The 16867-nt window shown below is 40.7% G+C and overlaps 2 protein-coding genes across 2 annotated transcripts; one reads left to right on the top strand and one right to left on the bottom strand.

The window, feature by feature from the left end:
* The first annotated feature begins 329 nt into the window (after positions 1–329).
* crebl2 (cAMP responsive element binding protein-like 2) lies at positions 330–12762 on the top strand. The gene is made up of 4 exons (XM_067999604.1): positions 330–829; positions 3738–3935; positions 4362–4506; positions 12428–12762. Coding segments are annotated over exons 1-4 (360 nt in total). The 5' UTR covers positions 330–814; the 3' UTR covers positions 12430–12762.
* Positions 12763–15072: 2310 nt separating this feature from the next.
* On the bottom strand, positions 15073–16426 carry LOC137334711 (probable G-protein coupled receptor 19). The gene has a single exon (XM_067999603.1). It carries the CDS (start codon positions 16409–16411, stop codon positions 15173–15175), a length of 1239 nt encoding a protein of 412 aa, XP_067855704.1. The 5' UTR covers positions 16412–16426; the 3' UTR covers positions 15073–15172.
* Between the last annotated feature and the right edge of the window lie 441 nt (positions 16427–16867).

Raw genomic sequence — 16867 nt, 5'->3', positions numbered from 1 at the left:
TACTTCTGTGCTGTACGATTCTATTATTATTACAGAACCCACAACCCGTATTAAATTGGAGATGAATCACAGAGTATCATCATTGGCAACTATGGACAAGCCATCATCATCATCAGACTCATACATGTGAACCAGCCACTAAGGCAAAGTATTAGAGGGCACACGTGGATCTATATCCCAGCATGAATCAGCACCTTCAAGAGAGAAGGGAAGGAAATTCCAGCTGCAAACCCAGACAAGCAAACACCAGCTCAATGGGGTTCAGAGTGGAGCGGGCGAGGGATGATGACGTTTAGTGTATCAGAGCGATGACACCGCTCCGCACATGCGCATTGGGAATAGTGTTGTTTTCCAACGGCGGTTGGGAGTTTTTAGTAGCGTCGAGTCGGGGTTTGGGCCTCGGCTATTGTCGCTGACCCGGGGTTTGGGGCCTGGGCCTCGCCTATTGTCGCTGACCCGGGGTTTGGGGCCTGGGCCTCGCCTATTGTCGCTGACCCGGGGTTTGGGGCCTGGGCCTCACTTATTGTCGCTTACCCGGGGTTTGGGGCCTGGGCCTCGCCTATTGTCGCTGACCCAGGGTTTGGGGCCTGGGCCTCGCCTATTGACGCTGACCCGGGGTTTGGGGCCTGGGCCTCGCCTATTGTCGCTGACTCGGGGGGTTGGGGCCTGGGCCTCGCCTATTGTCGCTGACCCGGGGGTTTGGGGCCTGGGCCTCGCCTGTTGTCGCTGACCCGGGGTTTGGGGCCTGGGCCTCGCCTGTTGTCGCTGACGGGGAGAGCGGAGGATAAGAGAAGGTGTGAGCGGGCGGCGCAGCATGGATGACAGTAAGGTGAGTGTGAGGCTGAGGACCCAGATATCGCACCCGTCCGATCGCGGGCCGGGGTAAATTCATGTTTCAGCTTTCCGTCCACTTACTCTTTGTAAAAAAAAATTAATTCTTAAGTCTCCATTCATATAATTACAATAAATTAGATACAGATTTATGTTTAAAACTTGCTATAATATGTATTATGCCCCCTATTGCTAACTTTGAATCTGGATGTTTAAAGAAATGGTTATTAGCATACTTATATTTACATAAAGAATTTGAAATCAAATCTGAATGAGATTTTAAAGATAAGTGGTGAAACTGCTTGTATTATCTTTAATGTAATTGACATACTTCCCAACAAATATAATAGAAGGAAAAAAATCTGTCCCTTTGACCTGAAAAGTTCTTGACTTTTGGTCTGTCATTTCATTTTTCAGCTCAGTGCCTAGGTTAGATTTGCTTTGCATCAATTTAAGATTTAAACTACTTAAGTTTGTGGGAGGGGATAATCTACACAGTAAGTCAAAAAGTATGAGAAAAAGACCAGCAGGACATATGGACAGGGTCGGGACAGTTACTCTGCTAAGAGTTCTGCAACAAATGCATGTATCATAAAAAAATGAGTTAGAAGCACAAAAATTCAGTGTAAATGGTATGATGTGGTAGCCTATCAAAGACCTGGCTATAACCTGAGTATTATTGAGAGCTAAATATTTCAGGCTATTGTATCTTTAGAAAAGACAGGAAAATTGGGAAAGGAGGAGTAGCAACAATATTGATTTAAAAACATAATTGCTGCAGTAAAAAGAAGGAATTTTAGTAAGGGTGATTGGGCAGTGAAAACTCTCTGATATTCCTTAACTCTCCAAAGGATGCAAGACTCTGGTAGGAGTTGTCTGCAGACCTCATAGTAGTGATGTTGTGGGGGTTGCATAAATATGGAGATCGGGGAAATATGTAATAAAAGCAATGTGGTTATAATGGGGAATTTTCATTTTCATTTTCACCAGGAGAAGCAGGGCAGCTCAAGTAATAAAAGCAATGAATTTCTGGCATGTATTTTGTACAGTTTAAAACCAACAAGAGAACAGGCCATACTAGATTTAGTGATGAGTAACGGACCAGAATCAGTTAACAATCTGATGGTAAGGGAACATCTTCGGAATAGTGACCATAATATGATTGAATTTGATAGTAGATTTGAGAAGGAAGGGAGAGTCTCAGACTAGGGTTTTAATTTTAAGTACGACAAACTTTTAAGGGATGAGACAAGAATTGACAGCATTAAACTGGGTTGAACTGTTAATGGGTAAATCAACAATTAGTGAGAAGTATTTGGTACAGCACATAACCAGTACATACCCCTAAAGGTAAAGGCTGCACTTCTGTAGTTAAGCACCTATCGTCAACAAACAAATTAAGAGGCAGTATCAAGCTAAAAGAAAAGGCTTGCACAAATGCAAGAGAAAATGGAAATCCAATGGACTAGGACATATAAAAAACAAAGGGAATATGAAAAAAAAACTTGCACAGGATGTTAAAATGAACAGGAACAGTTTTTGTAAATCCGCTGAGAGAGAATGGTAAAGGGGAATGTGGGCCCTTTTAAAGACAGATACAGACAAGACATACAGATTAAGTGAGTGGGCAAATCTATGGTAGTAGCATGGGACAATGTGAGGTCATCCTCTTTGGATCTGAGAAAGACAAATCGGAATATTTTCTTGGTGGTGAGAGACCAGGAGTTGTGGTGGAGCAAAGGGATTTGCGTGCCCATGTGCACAAGTAACTAAAAGCTAGTGTACAGGTTAAAAAAAAATCAAAAACACGAATGGAATGTTGTCCTATATCTCAAGGGGCTTGGTGTACAAAAGTGGGGAAGTGATGCTTCACTTGTACAGAACATTGACCAGGCCCCATCTGGAGTACTCCATTCGGTTTTGGGCACTGAACCTCAGGAAAGGTATATTAGCCTTGGATCTATTGGCATGGATTCACCAGAATGATCTCATAATTTGACCCTTCAAGTTCTGGTGACAGGTTGTATAAACTTGGTTTGCATTGTCTTGAGTTTAGAAGGTTGAGGGGTGATCTAATCAAGGTCTTTAAAATGATAAAGGAATTTGATAGGGTAGGTACAAGAAACTATTTCCTCCAGTGGGAGAATCCAGAACAAGCGGGCATAATTTTAAAATTTGAGCGTGGCCATTTTGGAGTGAAGTCAGGAAGCACTTTTTCACAGAAAGGGTAGTTGCAATTTGGAACCTGCTGCCCCAAAAATCTATCGTTGCTGGGTTAATTGAAAGTTACAAGACTGAGATTGATAGATTTTTGTTAGGTAAGGGTATCAAGGAATGTGGAGCAAAGGCAGGTAAATGAGGTTGAGGCACAGATTAGCCATGATCTAACTAAATGCCGGAACAGGCTCGAGGGGTTGAAAGGCCTACTCCTGTTCCTATAAACCTAATAGTACTGACTAAAGCAAGTATATTTGAGAAATTGTAATTTTACAATTTTTTTTAAATGAAGAGTTCAAGAATTTTTCTCATGTAAAAGATTCAGTTCCTCAAAGAACTGACTGGCTTCAAATTTATAGTGTTATGCTTTTTCTTTGCTAAACTGTAACTTGAAAGCTCTGTCTTCAACTTCCAGAAAAGGCACAAAAATAACTTCAAACAGAAAATTAATGTTTATAAATACTGCTGTGTTGGTACACTAAACTTTTTGCCATTGAATAGAGGGCAAGTATGATTTTCATAGCTTTCAGGGGTGGGAGTTCATAGATTTTCTGAAAATCCAAGTGAATGGTATGTTGTGCCTGATTCCTAATAGATAGAAATTTCATAATGCTTAATAGGGAGAAATTGTTGAGCTGTATAATCTGTATAACACGTGACATTTTTTCCTCAAACATTTCCTCCCTCAGGTGGTGGGAGGTAAAGTGAAGAAACCTGGAAAGCGAGGCCGTAAACCTGCTAAAATTGATTTAAAGGCAAAGCTTGAGAGAAGTCGCCAGAGTGCTAGAGAATGCAGAGCAAGAAAGAAGCTGCGCTATCAGTACTTGGAAGAGCTTGTTTCTAGAAGAGAGAGAGCAATTTGTGCTCTGAGAGAAGAGCTAGAGATGGTACGTGAAAGTGATGATGAATAGAATTGCCATGGTGCAACACCACGAAGCATGAAGAAACATAGTTTGCATTTTTTTGTAGATATTTTTATGTTTTGTTACTCCTACCTGGGTATGTAAAGTTGTTTGGATTATAAACAGATCCTATAAAATTTCTACATTTTCTTAAAGGTTTTGTCACACTGATAAAAGCGGAAGTATAGTTTTAGCGACTGTTTTAGCCTTATCATGTTGAGCTGCTCTCTCATACGTAACATTTGATGCCTGGCTTGGGATCTTCCTGTATCTTTGCTTACGAATTGTATTCCGAATGCTTTAAATAGATACTGCCAACTGGATTTTTGAGAGCTCTAAAATAGACTTGCAGAGCTTTACTCTGCACCTGGTTGTGCTTGATGCCTACACAAGTGTCTTTTAATTTTATAGTACAAGCAGTGGTGCACAGCAATGGATCAGGGGAAGATACCATCGGAAATAAAAGCACTTCTAACGGGGGATGAGCAGAGCAAAGCACAACACACCATGAACAAGCCAGGAAAAACAAAAAGTGAAGGGAGTGTCAATTTGTCCTGTAAGTATTTATTTCATTAATCACTTGAATTTAAGGAGTCTTCTGATAGCCCACGTGGTGACTCACTGAACTAAGACGACCCCAGTTTCAATTTCCAGCCCATGCTCTTGTTAGTTGATCTCAGCAGAGCTAGGAGTAGACACTACAATTGCCTTCAGTATCTGTGGGCTTGGAAGGGGAAATCAGTCCGTTTCCTCTTCCTGATTGCTATTAAGCAGCCCTTGATGGAATTGTTCATGTGTGTTTATTGAGTGAAGACAAAGTCAGATCTAGTTGTAAAGCCCTCTCAACATTACATGGAAAAATGGTACCAACACTGTGGTACAGGCTTACAGGTTAATCGTCTTATGGTCAAAATACTGGAGGATGAAGTGCCCCCAGCAAGGAATTGATGCCTTGAGAAGGGGACGAGAGGAAATCGCTTGCATTTATTTTATACTTTCAGATGCTCTCTGACCCCTTTTTATTTTCTTACTATGGTCCCATAAATCTTTAGCTGGTAATGGAGATGAAGCAGACCTGCAGTTGCCTGTGGTATTTTTCTAGGTTTCTGTGGTATCCAACACTGCTTGTAGTATTTTTATAACTTCCATTTGCCTCAACCCAGTAGTTGTATGTATCTACCAGTCAAGGCTGTTGGCTAAAGATACCACATGGGTTTTGGCATCAATAGTTGCTCAGTGACTGCTTTTGAAAGTGGCTCTACATTCAGGTGTTTTGCTGCATAACTAGCATAATGATTTTATGATGAGCATGAAAATGGCGTCCAACGACAATGGACACTGCTGGCTTAGTTGACCCTAGCTGCCACGTTCGTGCCTGATGTCAAATCCTAGTAAACTTGCTGCACTAGTAACGCCACAAGTTTATTAGATTAGGTCTCAGCTGTGGCTCAGTGGTAGCACTCTTGCCTCTGAGTTAGAAGGTTGTGGGTTCAAGCCCCACTCCAGGGACTTGAGCACAAAATCTAGCTGACACTCCAGTGCAGTACTGAGAGCGCTGCACTGTCAGAAATGAGGGGGTGCTGCCTTTCGGATGAAATATTAAACCAAGGCCCCGTCTGCCGTCTCAGGTGGACGTAAAAGATCTCCTGACACTCTTTTGAAGAAGAGCAGGGTTCTGCCCAGTGTCCTGGTCAATATTTATCCTTCAACTAACATCGCTAAAACAGATTTTCTGGTCATTATCTCATTGCTGTTTGTGGGAGGTTGCTGTGTGCAAATTGGCTGCCGTGTTTCCTACATTACAACAGTGACTACACTGCAAAGGTTCTTTATTGGCTGTGAAGTGCTTTAGGTCATCCTAAGATCGTGAAAGGTACTATATGAATACAAATTCTTTTTTTCTTTTTAATAATATCATGCTACCTCCATAGCTCAAGAAAATTGTAAAACAAAAAATATTGCCAGTTAGCTCAAACTTCTCCTTTATGAAAGAAAGGTAGATAGAGCCATGGATTTGGTGAACTGTGATTAGAATCAAACTGTTTTAATACTGTTACAGCACTGTATCTGAGGGCACAACACACAGATGGTTTTGTTCCCTACCTCCAGAGCTAGGTACCTCTTGGAACTGTAAATGGCTGCCACCAGTAATGTTGAATGTGAGCACCTTTTTGGTCATGCTGAGCAAGAATGTACAAACACAGTTGCTATGAATTTAAATTTTCTGATTTGAACAACTTTGTGTTTAATTCCAGTCTTTCAGCCAGTTCTATGAATCCATCTGTCTGTGCAAAACAAAGTAAATTTGGAATGCCAGCAACCCTGCTGCATTGTAGAACCAACTGGAGGTGGTTCTGCAATATAAGTGGCCATGTCTCAGTTAAGTTTTCAATGCCCAGAAGTTCCACACTGGACTATACTTCTCTATGAACATTAGTTATGCCTTGTCAACACCTGATGATAACTGTAGTTCTAGCAGGGCAAGTCAAAGTATTAGTTTTTACATTTGGTCTCTTGCAAACTGCCACATATTGTCACCCCCAAAGACATGTAATATTTCATTTCTGTGGGGCACTTCATTCAGCAATCTGGTTGAGACCCAGTAAAAATGCACCCAACTGAACAAAATGTCTTCAAGATAAAACCCTGGGATGTGAAATTGTAGAGTTTCTAGTTGGGAATAGTGTGGTAAATCTGTTGACTTGTTAATATTTGTTTACTGATTTAACCATAGCAGTAGTTCAAGTGTCGCTGTTACAGGTCACTGATGTGGCAAAAGTAGTTCACCTGTCTCCATTTTGATCACAGATGATATAAATCTTTGTCCAATATGATATGGAGGTTGCTGGTTACTTGTTGTGCTTTATTCTATATTGGGTCCATGATGGGTTGTAGCTACAAGCACAGATAGTTCATGAACTTGATCTTGGTAGTTGGCAGCATAAAAACTTCGATTAATTGTACAGTGCGAGGTTGTGAATAAATAGAAGATAATACAGCCAGAGGAGGGATCACCTCAAATTTTATTTCAAGAGTTCAAAGTACTACTTTTTTTAAAAATGAGTTACCATGCATCACATGAGTGAAATAAATTCAAGATTCCACAAAAGAACTGAGCATTTTTTTTGATTGTGTATGTTTTAACATACAAGTGAATTTTCTTGAATCCACAGTAATATAATTGATATAGTATTCTCATAAGCAAACCTCACTGGTCATACAACCAGACTGTCTTTATCTGCCTGATACCTAAGTTTTTGGGAATAAGAGACCCAAGGGCAGAACAGAGAACCTTTCGACTGTACTCTGACTTGGAATGAATCATGGGCCATCATGTGATCCTTCTTGCTTTCAGTAGGAGATACATAATGACACCATCCTGTCAGCCAATGAGTTGTGGGTGGGGCTTATGACAGGACTCACTGCAAACAAAGTCTATTTAAACAGCACACTACAGCAAACAGTCTACAGAGTCTATTTAAAAAGTGCTAACTACAAACAAAACTCATGACCAAAATTATGTGCGTAGAATCAATCCCAGTCACTTACAGCAGTGCAGTCTCCAGGCGTAATTGATGGGGGGGAATTACCCAATCATCTCCATTCTGGCCGGGAATAGTGGTGTCACTATATGCAGACATATATTACAGCAGTTTACAAATTTTGCAATCTTCCTCATTGTCAAAACAACAAACATGATTTTAAACTATGTCAGAAGTTCTTCCCCTAACGTTCCCCTTGCCCTAACCCTGAACACGCATCTTTCTCTAGTTTCTCTCCTATCTCCCCTCATGCCCTCTCTGAGCTCATCTTGACAATGCGACCCACTTCCTGCTCCCTCAACCCTATTCCTACCAAACTGCTGACCACCCAACTTCCCTCCTGGGCCCCATGTTAGCTGATATTGTTAACAGTTCCCTCTCCTCTGGTACTATCCCCCTCCCCATCAAATCTGCCATGGTCACCCTCTCAAAAAAAAAAACTACCCTTGACCCCTCTATCCTTGGCCCCCTCCTGTTTCTCATCTGCACGCTGCCACTTGGCGACATCTTCCGTAAACACGTCAGATTCCACATATACGCAGATCTACCTCAACACCACCACCTCGATCCTCCACTGTCTCTCATTTGTCACACTGCTTGTGCAACATCCAGTACTGAATGAGCAAAAATTTCCTCCAACTAAATATTGGGAAGACCGAAGCCATTGTTTTTGGTCCCCATCGCAAACTCTGTTTCCTGGCCACTGTCTGAGGCTGAACCAGACCGTTCGCAACCTTGGCGTCCTATTTGACCCTGAGATGAGCTGACCACATATCCACTCCATCACCAAGACCGCCTACTTCCACCTCCATAACATCGCCTGTCTCCACCCCTGCCTCAGCTCATCATCTGCTGAAAACCTCATCCATGCCTTTGTTACCTTTAGACCTGACTCTTCCAATGCTCTCCTGGCTGGTCTCCCATCTTCCACCCTCCATAAACTTGAGCTCATCCAAAACTGCTGCCCATATCTTAATTCGCATCAAGTCCCATTCCCCCATCACCCCTGTGCTCACTGACCTACATTGGCTCCCAGTCTGGGAAAGCCTCAATTTTAAAATTATCATCCTTGTTTTCAAATCCCTGCATGGCCTTGCCCCCTCCTTATCTCTGTAACCTCCTCCTGCCCTACAATCCTCTGAGATACTCCAATTCTTGCTTCATGCGCACCCCTGATTTTAATCGCTCCACCATTGGTGGCCGTGCCTTCAGCTGCCTAGCTTTGGAATTCCCTCCCTAAATCTCTCCGCCTTTCTCCTCCTTTAAGATGCTTAAAACCTACCTCTTCGACCAAGCTTCTGGTCACCTGTCCTAATGTCTCTTTGTGTGGCTCGGTACTAAATTTTGTTTGACACTCCTGTGAAGTGCCTTGGGACGTTTTGCTACATTAAAGGTAGCAATATAAATGCAAATTGTTAGTATAACTCTTAACAGTTACTCACTTCTTACATGAGGAAGCATTAGCACAATCTGCCTGCTGGCCTCAGACCAACTGATAAGCTGGACTGTTGAAGGTATGCCTGCATTTGGAAATTCCAGGCCACGGCTGTCGATGAAATTAACTACAAATAATCATTGGCCCTGCCTCTTTCTCAAGGCACGATTCACACCTTCACCCAGACATGGTCAGTTGGGAATTGGTAGGTGAAGGAGGGAGTTGTGGAGTATATGTACAAAAGGCCAGAGTTAGAGCAACAAGGGTTTGGTGGGGGCATGGGGTTGTAGGGTTGCAAGAGGTTAGTGATCAGGAGGCGCAATAGCATAGAGGAAACCAATGTAGGTCATTGAGCAGGACTTTGTTTGGGATAGAATGGAGGCAGCAGAGATTAGGATAAGTTGAAGCTGATGGAGTGTGAAGGACAGGAGGCCGACCAGGAGATTGTTGGAGTAATCAAGTCTGGAAATGATGTAGGTATGGGTGTCAATGGCAGATGGGCTACAATAAGGGTGGAGGTGGGCAATGTTAGAGGTGGATGTAAGCTGTCCTTGTGATGGAGAGGATTATGGGGTCAGAAGCTCAGCTCGGCGTTGAATAGGACACCAAAGTTGCAAGCAGTCTGGTTCAGCCTGAGACGGTGGCCAGAGAGAGATGTATGTTGTGGCAGTGGTACAGTGTGTGAGACGGGGGCGGAAGATGATGGTATCAGTCTTTCTAATGTTTAGCTGGAGGAAATTGTGGCTGATTCAAGACTGGATATCGTGGAAGCAGTCTGACAACCAGAAGAGATGGTGAAGGGGTTGAGAAAGGTGGTGAAGAAATAGATCTAGGTTGCATCCGATACATGTGGAAACTGCCACCAAGTGGGCGATAAGATCAAGGGGTTGCATGTAGATGAGGAAGAGGAGGGGACCAACAATGCTATACGCCAAAAGTAGAAGGCTACAGAAACAGCTAAGCTGTCCTGCACCCAACCGTTCAGTGCAAAGCTCTCCAGCCCTACCACAACCAGTCAAGAATGGTGGTGGATAGTTAGACAACCAACAGGTGGAGGAGCCTTTATGAACATTTCCATCTCTAACCAGGGTAGAACCCAGCACATGTGGAAGGGTGTTTGCAAACTGTTTCAACCAAAGGGGCTGAGTGGACAATCCTACTTTGCCTTCTCTTAAGGTCCCTGTTCTTGATACCAGTGCCCAACCAATTCAGTTCACTCCATGTGGCATTAACAAATAGCTGACTGCAGTAAACACAGCCAAGGTTATTGGACCTGACAGTAGGCTGTTTGTGGTGTTGAAGATTTGTGTGCCAGAGCTAGCTGTTTCCCTAGTCAAGATGTGCCAGTATAGCTATGACACTGATATCTACCTGACAATATGGAAGATTGCCCAGGTATGTCTTATCCACAAAAAAGATAAATCTAACTCGGTCAGTAACTGACCATCAGCCCCCCCCCCCCCCCCCCCAACCATCAGTGATGCGATGGAAGGAAAAGTGCCATCAAGCAACACCTACTCATTAATATCCTGCTTGCTGATGCGCAATTCAGATTTTGCCATTACCATTCAGCTCCCGACCTCATCATAGCTTTAATCCAGACATGGGCTGAATGGCAGAGAAGTGAGAGCAGCTGTTTTCAACATCAAGGTAGCATTTGACTAAATTTGACAACTAGGAGCCCGAGCAAAACTGAGGTCAGTGGGGATCAGAGAGAAACCCTCAAATGGTTGGAATCATACCGGACACCAAAGATGATGATTGTAGTTGTTGGAGACCAATCATCACATCACTGCAGGAGTTCCTCAGGGAAATGTCCTCGGCCCAACCATCTTCAGCTGCTTCGTCAATAAACTTTCTTCCATCATAAGGTTAGGATTGGGGTTGTTCTCTGATTCCACAGAATTCAGCTCTATTCATATACCTTCTGATAATAGGTCATTGGCAGCAGAGAGCAGGACCTGGACAGCATCCAGGATTGGGCTGACAAGTAGCAGATAATATTTGTCCCACCATCTTGTACAAGAAAGCTAAGCCATTTCTCAACCTTCAATAGTACCAATATCGCTGAGTTCGCTGAGGGGGGGGGGGGTCACTTGACCAGAGGTTTAACTGGATCAGCCACATCAACAATGTGACTACAAGAGCAGGGCAACTGCGGGATACTCTTGACAAAGCTTCTCCACTGTATCTACAAAGCTCAATTCAATGATGGAATGCTCAGCACTTGCCTAACATTCGAGGCTCAACACCATTCAGGATACAGTGCTTTACATGATCGTATCCTGCCACTGGACTCAATATCAATCTCCTTCATCACTGGCATTCTGTGGCTGCATTATGTACTATCTGCAGGACACATTAGGAACTGAACAAGGCTACTTCAACAGCAACTCCCTCCTCTGTATCCTTTACCACTGAGAAGAACAGAACAGCTTACCATGAGAACATCACTTCCAAGTCACATGCCATCTTGCCTGGGCAATATATTACTGTTCCATCATTGTCGCTGGGCAATATCCTGGAATTCCTTATCTGACACCATCTTGGGGGCGCCATCAGTGCAAGGACTGCAGCGGTTCAATTAAAAATGCACTGGCTATGATCAGATAGGTTAAAGTGGAGCCAACAAAAATTCTTCATTTTTTTTTTCAGTTGTGATGGATTAAATTTCACCCGAGTGAAAGGATTACTGTGGAAATAGCTGATATTACTACCCAATCCTTGTAACTAATTTATTCTATGGATTTTAATAATTTCATGCCTTTAATTTGAAAACTTTTGCAAAACGCATACTTTGAATATAAATGTAAGTGTAGCAAAAATTACAAATGGCGCATAAAGCTTAAGCAGACATATGGACAAAGCATTAAAATCAGTAATTGCATTCTTTGCAAAAGAAAATAAGAATTAGGTACATGTAGGAAGCTGACGTGAATAAGTATGCCTGTGGATCTCTGAAATATCTTCTCAATTTGTATTTGGCCTGACTGCTTAGAAGCTTGATAACATAAAACCTGTGACTTGGATGTTTCTTCACAATGTGGTTAATGTAACATTTCATGGAAGGGGGTAGAGTATTTCAAAACAATTAAGTGCAAACAAATTTGAGTAGAGATATGGTGAAACTTCACTGTTGGAGTTCATGATTTCTACATAGGATCTGGCTACTGGAAGAAACTTATCAATCACAGGTGGTACTTACATCACCCATTTCAAAGTATCTCTGTATAATATAAACAAAACAGTAGTGTCATGGCAACAGTAAATAACTAATGTTGAAATAAAAGATATACACTGGCTGTTGAGGTTTTTTTTCACTTGTCTGAAAGATGATCGCTACTAATTTGTACTGCTACTTTGTGAGATCTTCATATTTGATGTATTGTGGAAATTCTTCATGTCACTATTTCCTAATATGAGTAAATGTAGCATTCTTGAAGTTGGATATTTGCATTGTTTTCCTATTAATATTTAAATTGGCTTTTTTCTTATTGCAGAAGAATTCTAACCTTCTGTAACTTGGAAATGATGGAGAAGAAATAATCAAGACAAAATCTGTCCATTGTCCTTGTTAATGTAAACTATATTGTGAAATACTGGAGACTAACCAGAGAAAGAAGCTAAAGTAATTATTGACTGCATCTTTTGGCAAAGTTCAAAATAGTACATTCTTTAGCAAATGTGGAATAATATTTTATGAACTCTTTGTATGGGTCTCTGACCATGCTGTATATCTGTAAGTAATGTAAATTGAATATCCCATTGCAGGGCACTTTGTATTTTATAACTTTTAATTTAAAAATAGCAAAATAAAAATTGTGGCTTGAAAGCATTTGTGATACCCGAGGAATGTTTTTGTTGCAATTTAACAACTGTTTAGGAAGGGACAGTTTTAAAAAATATTTTAATATTTAGATCTTTTTCCTAAAATTGATTACCCACAGTTTAAACATGGAGATTTGATGCTTTTAATTTTTGATTCTCCCTTTGCCCCCTCCCTCTCCACATAAAGCTTATCACCTCTACACCACCTTTATCTATGAATGATCAAGAGTAGAATGTACTTAAAATTAAGTGTGTAGCTGGATATGGCCTGTGGAGAAAAATCCCAAGTCCAGAGACCCTCATCTATGGCATAAACTATAGACTTAGCTCCTGTATTGTTGCATTTTGCAAATGTTCTATCCAATTAAAAGCTGGTTTGTGTAATCTTCCACAACTGCTGTTGCGAGTGCCGCATCATGTTTTTAACTGATGTAAATGCAACATGATGTGGCAGAGGCATTAACAGTAAAGCAAGACTAAAGGTATAAATATGAGCTGGAAGGGTTAAGGAAGAAAGATTTTTTTTCACTTGGTCCTTGTCCTTATCCACTGTTTTATTCTGTATTGTATATAACCACATTGGATGTGGTCTAAAGTATCCCTAATCCATTAGTACCTTTTTCACTAATGCAATCTAATTTAATCACAGTAGCATTTCCATTCACATTTAACTCTCATTGTATATGCTGTCACAGTCTAATAATGTTATAATGTTGCACTTACCAATCTCAGACTGGTATTTATAGTGTGCAACATTCATCTGGCAGATCTAAATTGCACTGTTGGTTGCATCTTGCTACTGATTGCATAAGTTCAGCAATAAAGGAGCACACCTGTGCTAGGGATTGTGCACAGAATCAACAGAGTTAATTTTCAGTGTCTAGGATAGTGGGTGAAAGTGTTGCTTCTCTTGAGGTATTAAAAAGATTAAAAGTAAGTTCATAAAGTTCTTGGGAGGTCTGTTAGAATGCTTGGGCATCTTCAAAATGTTTCTTAATGGAGTTATACTGCCCCTGGTGCAAACTCCAAGCATGTAAGACTATATTGGAGGTGGTCACAAGTCTCTTGGTTTAGTGTGCTCACAAATTTAGAGTGTTGGCCTGAATTACACTGTAATTTTCATCTCCATGTCAATTCCAAATCACTTCACATCAGTGGAAAATTAAATGCATCTTTGTTCTGTCAGTCACTTTATGACTTACCAATTCATAGTTGTAAATTCCAAAAATGTCATTTTTGCCTGCAGCTTTATACTATTTTTGTTTCCTGAACCACATGTTCTATTGCAAATTCTTATCTTTAGGCATACAATTAAATATCAAAACTTCATTTTCTTAATAACTTGCATTAAAGCTTTGCGATCTCTGTGGAACAAACATTACAAACTAGCGTCCCCCCAGTGGTAACATCTGACTGATACCCAAAGACCCACACTCTGGGGAGCCACTGTTGATCTGGCATTGTGTCCAAGTTAGCAGAGAAAGGTAGTGTAATATATTGTATACAATATGTGAACAAGGATCAGAAATTATTGTGGAATTGACCAGTAAAGGAAATCAAATTCAGGTACGAATCAGCAGTTTGTTTTACTGAAGATTAAAAATAGCAGCTCTTAAAGATTTTATCTCATTTGTCTTATGACTAATATGATAAGTTTATTTTGACAAACTTGCTATAATAATACATATTCAAGTATCCAGCCCTATATACGTAAGGCCCAAATGCTATGGGTATGAACATTTTAGCAGCTAGAAAATACTTCCATGAAGTGCAAAGAAAGCACCATAGCAGTCTAATGAAATACTAAACTGTAAGGTCTGCAGAATAATGCTACTGATCGATAGACATTCTTCATAATTTTTGTGGTTACCATCACTGCAATGACAATGTTGCTTCACTAGCTGTTAGTTACTAATTTCTGAGAGTGTGTTCTGTCACAAAATAAATAACATTTACACTGTAATGTACATCCAGAAACACATACAACATTAATATGACTCAAAAGTTTATTGATTACATTTTACCAAATGCTATGTATGAGCTACATTAAAAATATGAAGTTCAGTGGTAAGTACAAGATATTAAAGTACTGCTAAGCACTTTTGTTAGTTGACTCATCTACTTTGCTCTTGATGCAATAATTTAAAGCAGTATTGTAACTTAATTTAAATAGCTAATACAATCACAGTGGTGCTTAAGATTGTATGCAATATATGGTTCCTTACAAACTAGCCACAAAAAAATTAAACATTTTTCCAAATTACACTTGGATGCTGTAATCTGAGAATTGTTATATTGGAGGGATATTTCAGTGGGTTGAATGGCCTTCTCTTGTCTTATGTTTTTTTTATATATATATATAACTCTTATTTTCAGTGGTGTAACACAGCCATCAAATGAAGCCTGAGCCATACTAATTACACAAATGTATTTGGAGGGTTCGAATTAATAGGCCATGCAAGCTTTTTCTCTCTTGCTTCTCTGTCGAATGTTTCATATATTGTATCTTTGGTGATGGTTTTGGCAGGTGCAGGAATCTCCGTGATCCCAACATAGTTCTTTTTTGCCATCCTGGAACTTGTAGTGATGGTGTACGCATTGCTGCGGTAACATTTCATTGATGACATGCAGAAAGTCTCCTTCATACCACACCTGAAGTTTGCATTGAAAATTGAGTAGAGACTGGGTTTAGATGCCGAAGAGCTGAAAGACACCAGTGCGATGGATAGAAAGAGTACTGAACATCTTGTGTAATCCATCTGATCTGGTTGCCAGATCTGAACCACATAAAAAGGAAACCAAGACAACAAGAACATGCAATTTAACATCAAAAACATCTTGATCGTTTTGACCTTCGTTCTGGGTACAATGTTCATTGTCCTCCTCACAGTCCTGCCATCTGAGCCAATTCTCCAAATGTATTTGATGACTTTTTGGTAAAACAGTATGATGAGCACAGATGGAACCAGAAACCCCACCAAAAGATGAACAGTGCCATAGACGACACCACTCCAGGACTGGGGCAGAAACAAGTTACAGGTGTCTCCTTCTGTGCCATAGAAAAACAATGTGGGGGACACAAATGCAGCGTCAAAAATCCAGGACACTGCTATCATCTTTTTGGCCTTCTCCCTGGACACTTTGAAACTCAAAGGATACACGATGGTATAAAATCTGTCCACGCAGATGGAGAGAAGGACATAGATCTGGACTCCAGGGGTGAGATACTGAATGTACCTAACCAGTTTGCACATAACATTCCCTAACAACCACCTCCCTGTAGTAAAATGCAGAAGGACAAAGGGAGTGCTAGCCACGCTGATAAGTAGATCTGCACATGCCATTGACACTACAAAGTAATTGGTAGTTGATTGTGTCCTCCTACTCCTGTGGATCACAAGGCAAACCAGTGAGTTCCCAAATAAAGAAACAAGCCAGACCACACCAAAAATGAAGCTGACAGCGACGATTTCCCCTGTCGTGAGTTCCTGATATATGGTATTATTTATTTCTGTCCGGTCCTGACCATTGAGCTCTAGTTGCCCTTGGCTACCTATGGATGGTGGGTTTAATATTTCACTGGAATTGGCCGAAGTTGGAGCCGTTGGGGTTGCAACAGAGGGAGTCATGTTCGGAAGTTCTTCAGCTAACACCATATTCAAGTCTTGTACTAAACAGCTTCTGGGGACAAAAAAATAGAAATTATAACATTTTTGTTTTGTTAGAGCAATTAAAAAGCTTTACATTTGACATCAAAATATCTATAAGAATGTGTTTCTAAAAGCAACTGTTTGAATTTAACATAACTATAGCTGTACATTAATAATTGCCTTCACTATCTTAATTGAGGAATCGATTCAAACAATAAACTGATTTTATTTCATGTTGACCAGAATATGAAATGTAAACATAATTACAGATTTTTAAAAGTCCATTACATTCACTAGCATTAATCCACGTTGCACCTAGTGTAAACATCAAGCACTCAAGCCAATAAAGCTTCTTGTACTCTAGATCATAATATGAACAGGTTCCAACCCTAATAAGGACATATCCACATTCTGTAATAGCAATGTTTGTGGTCTGTTTCAATGGGATTAGCACATTTATTA

Source organism: Heptranchias perlo, chromosome 18 (assembly GCF_035084215.1).
Source record: "Heptranchias perlo isolate sHepPer1 chromosome 18, sHepPer1.hap1, whole genome shotgun sequence".
Lineage (NCBI taxonomy): Eukaryota > Metazoa > Chordata > Chondrichthyes > Hexanchiformes > Hexanchidae > Heptranchias > Heptranchias perlo.
This window is presented reverse-complemented; position numbering and strand designations above follow the sequence as displayed.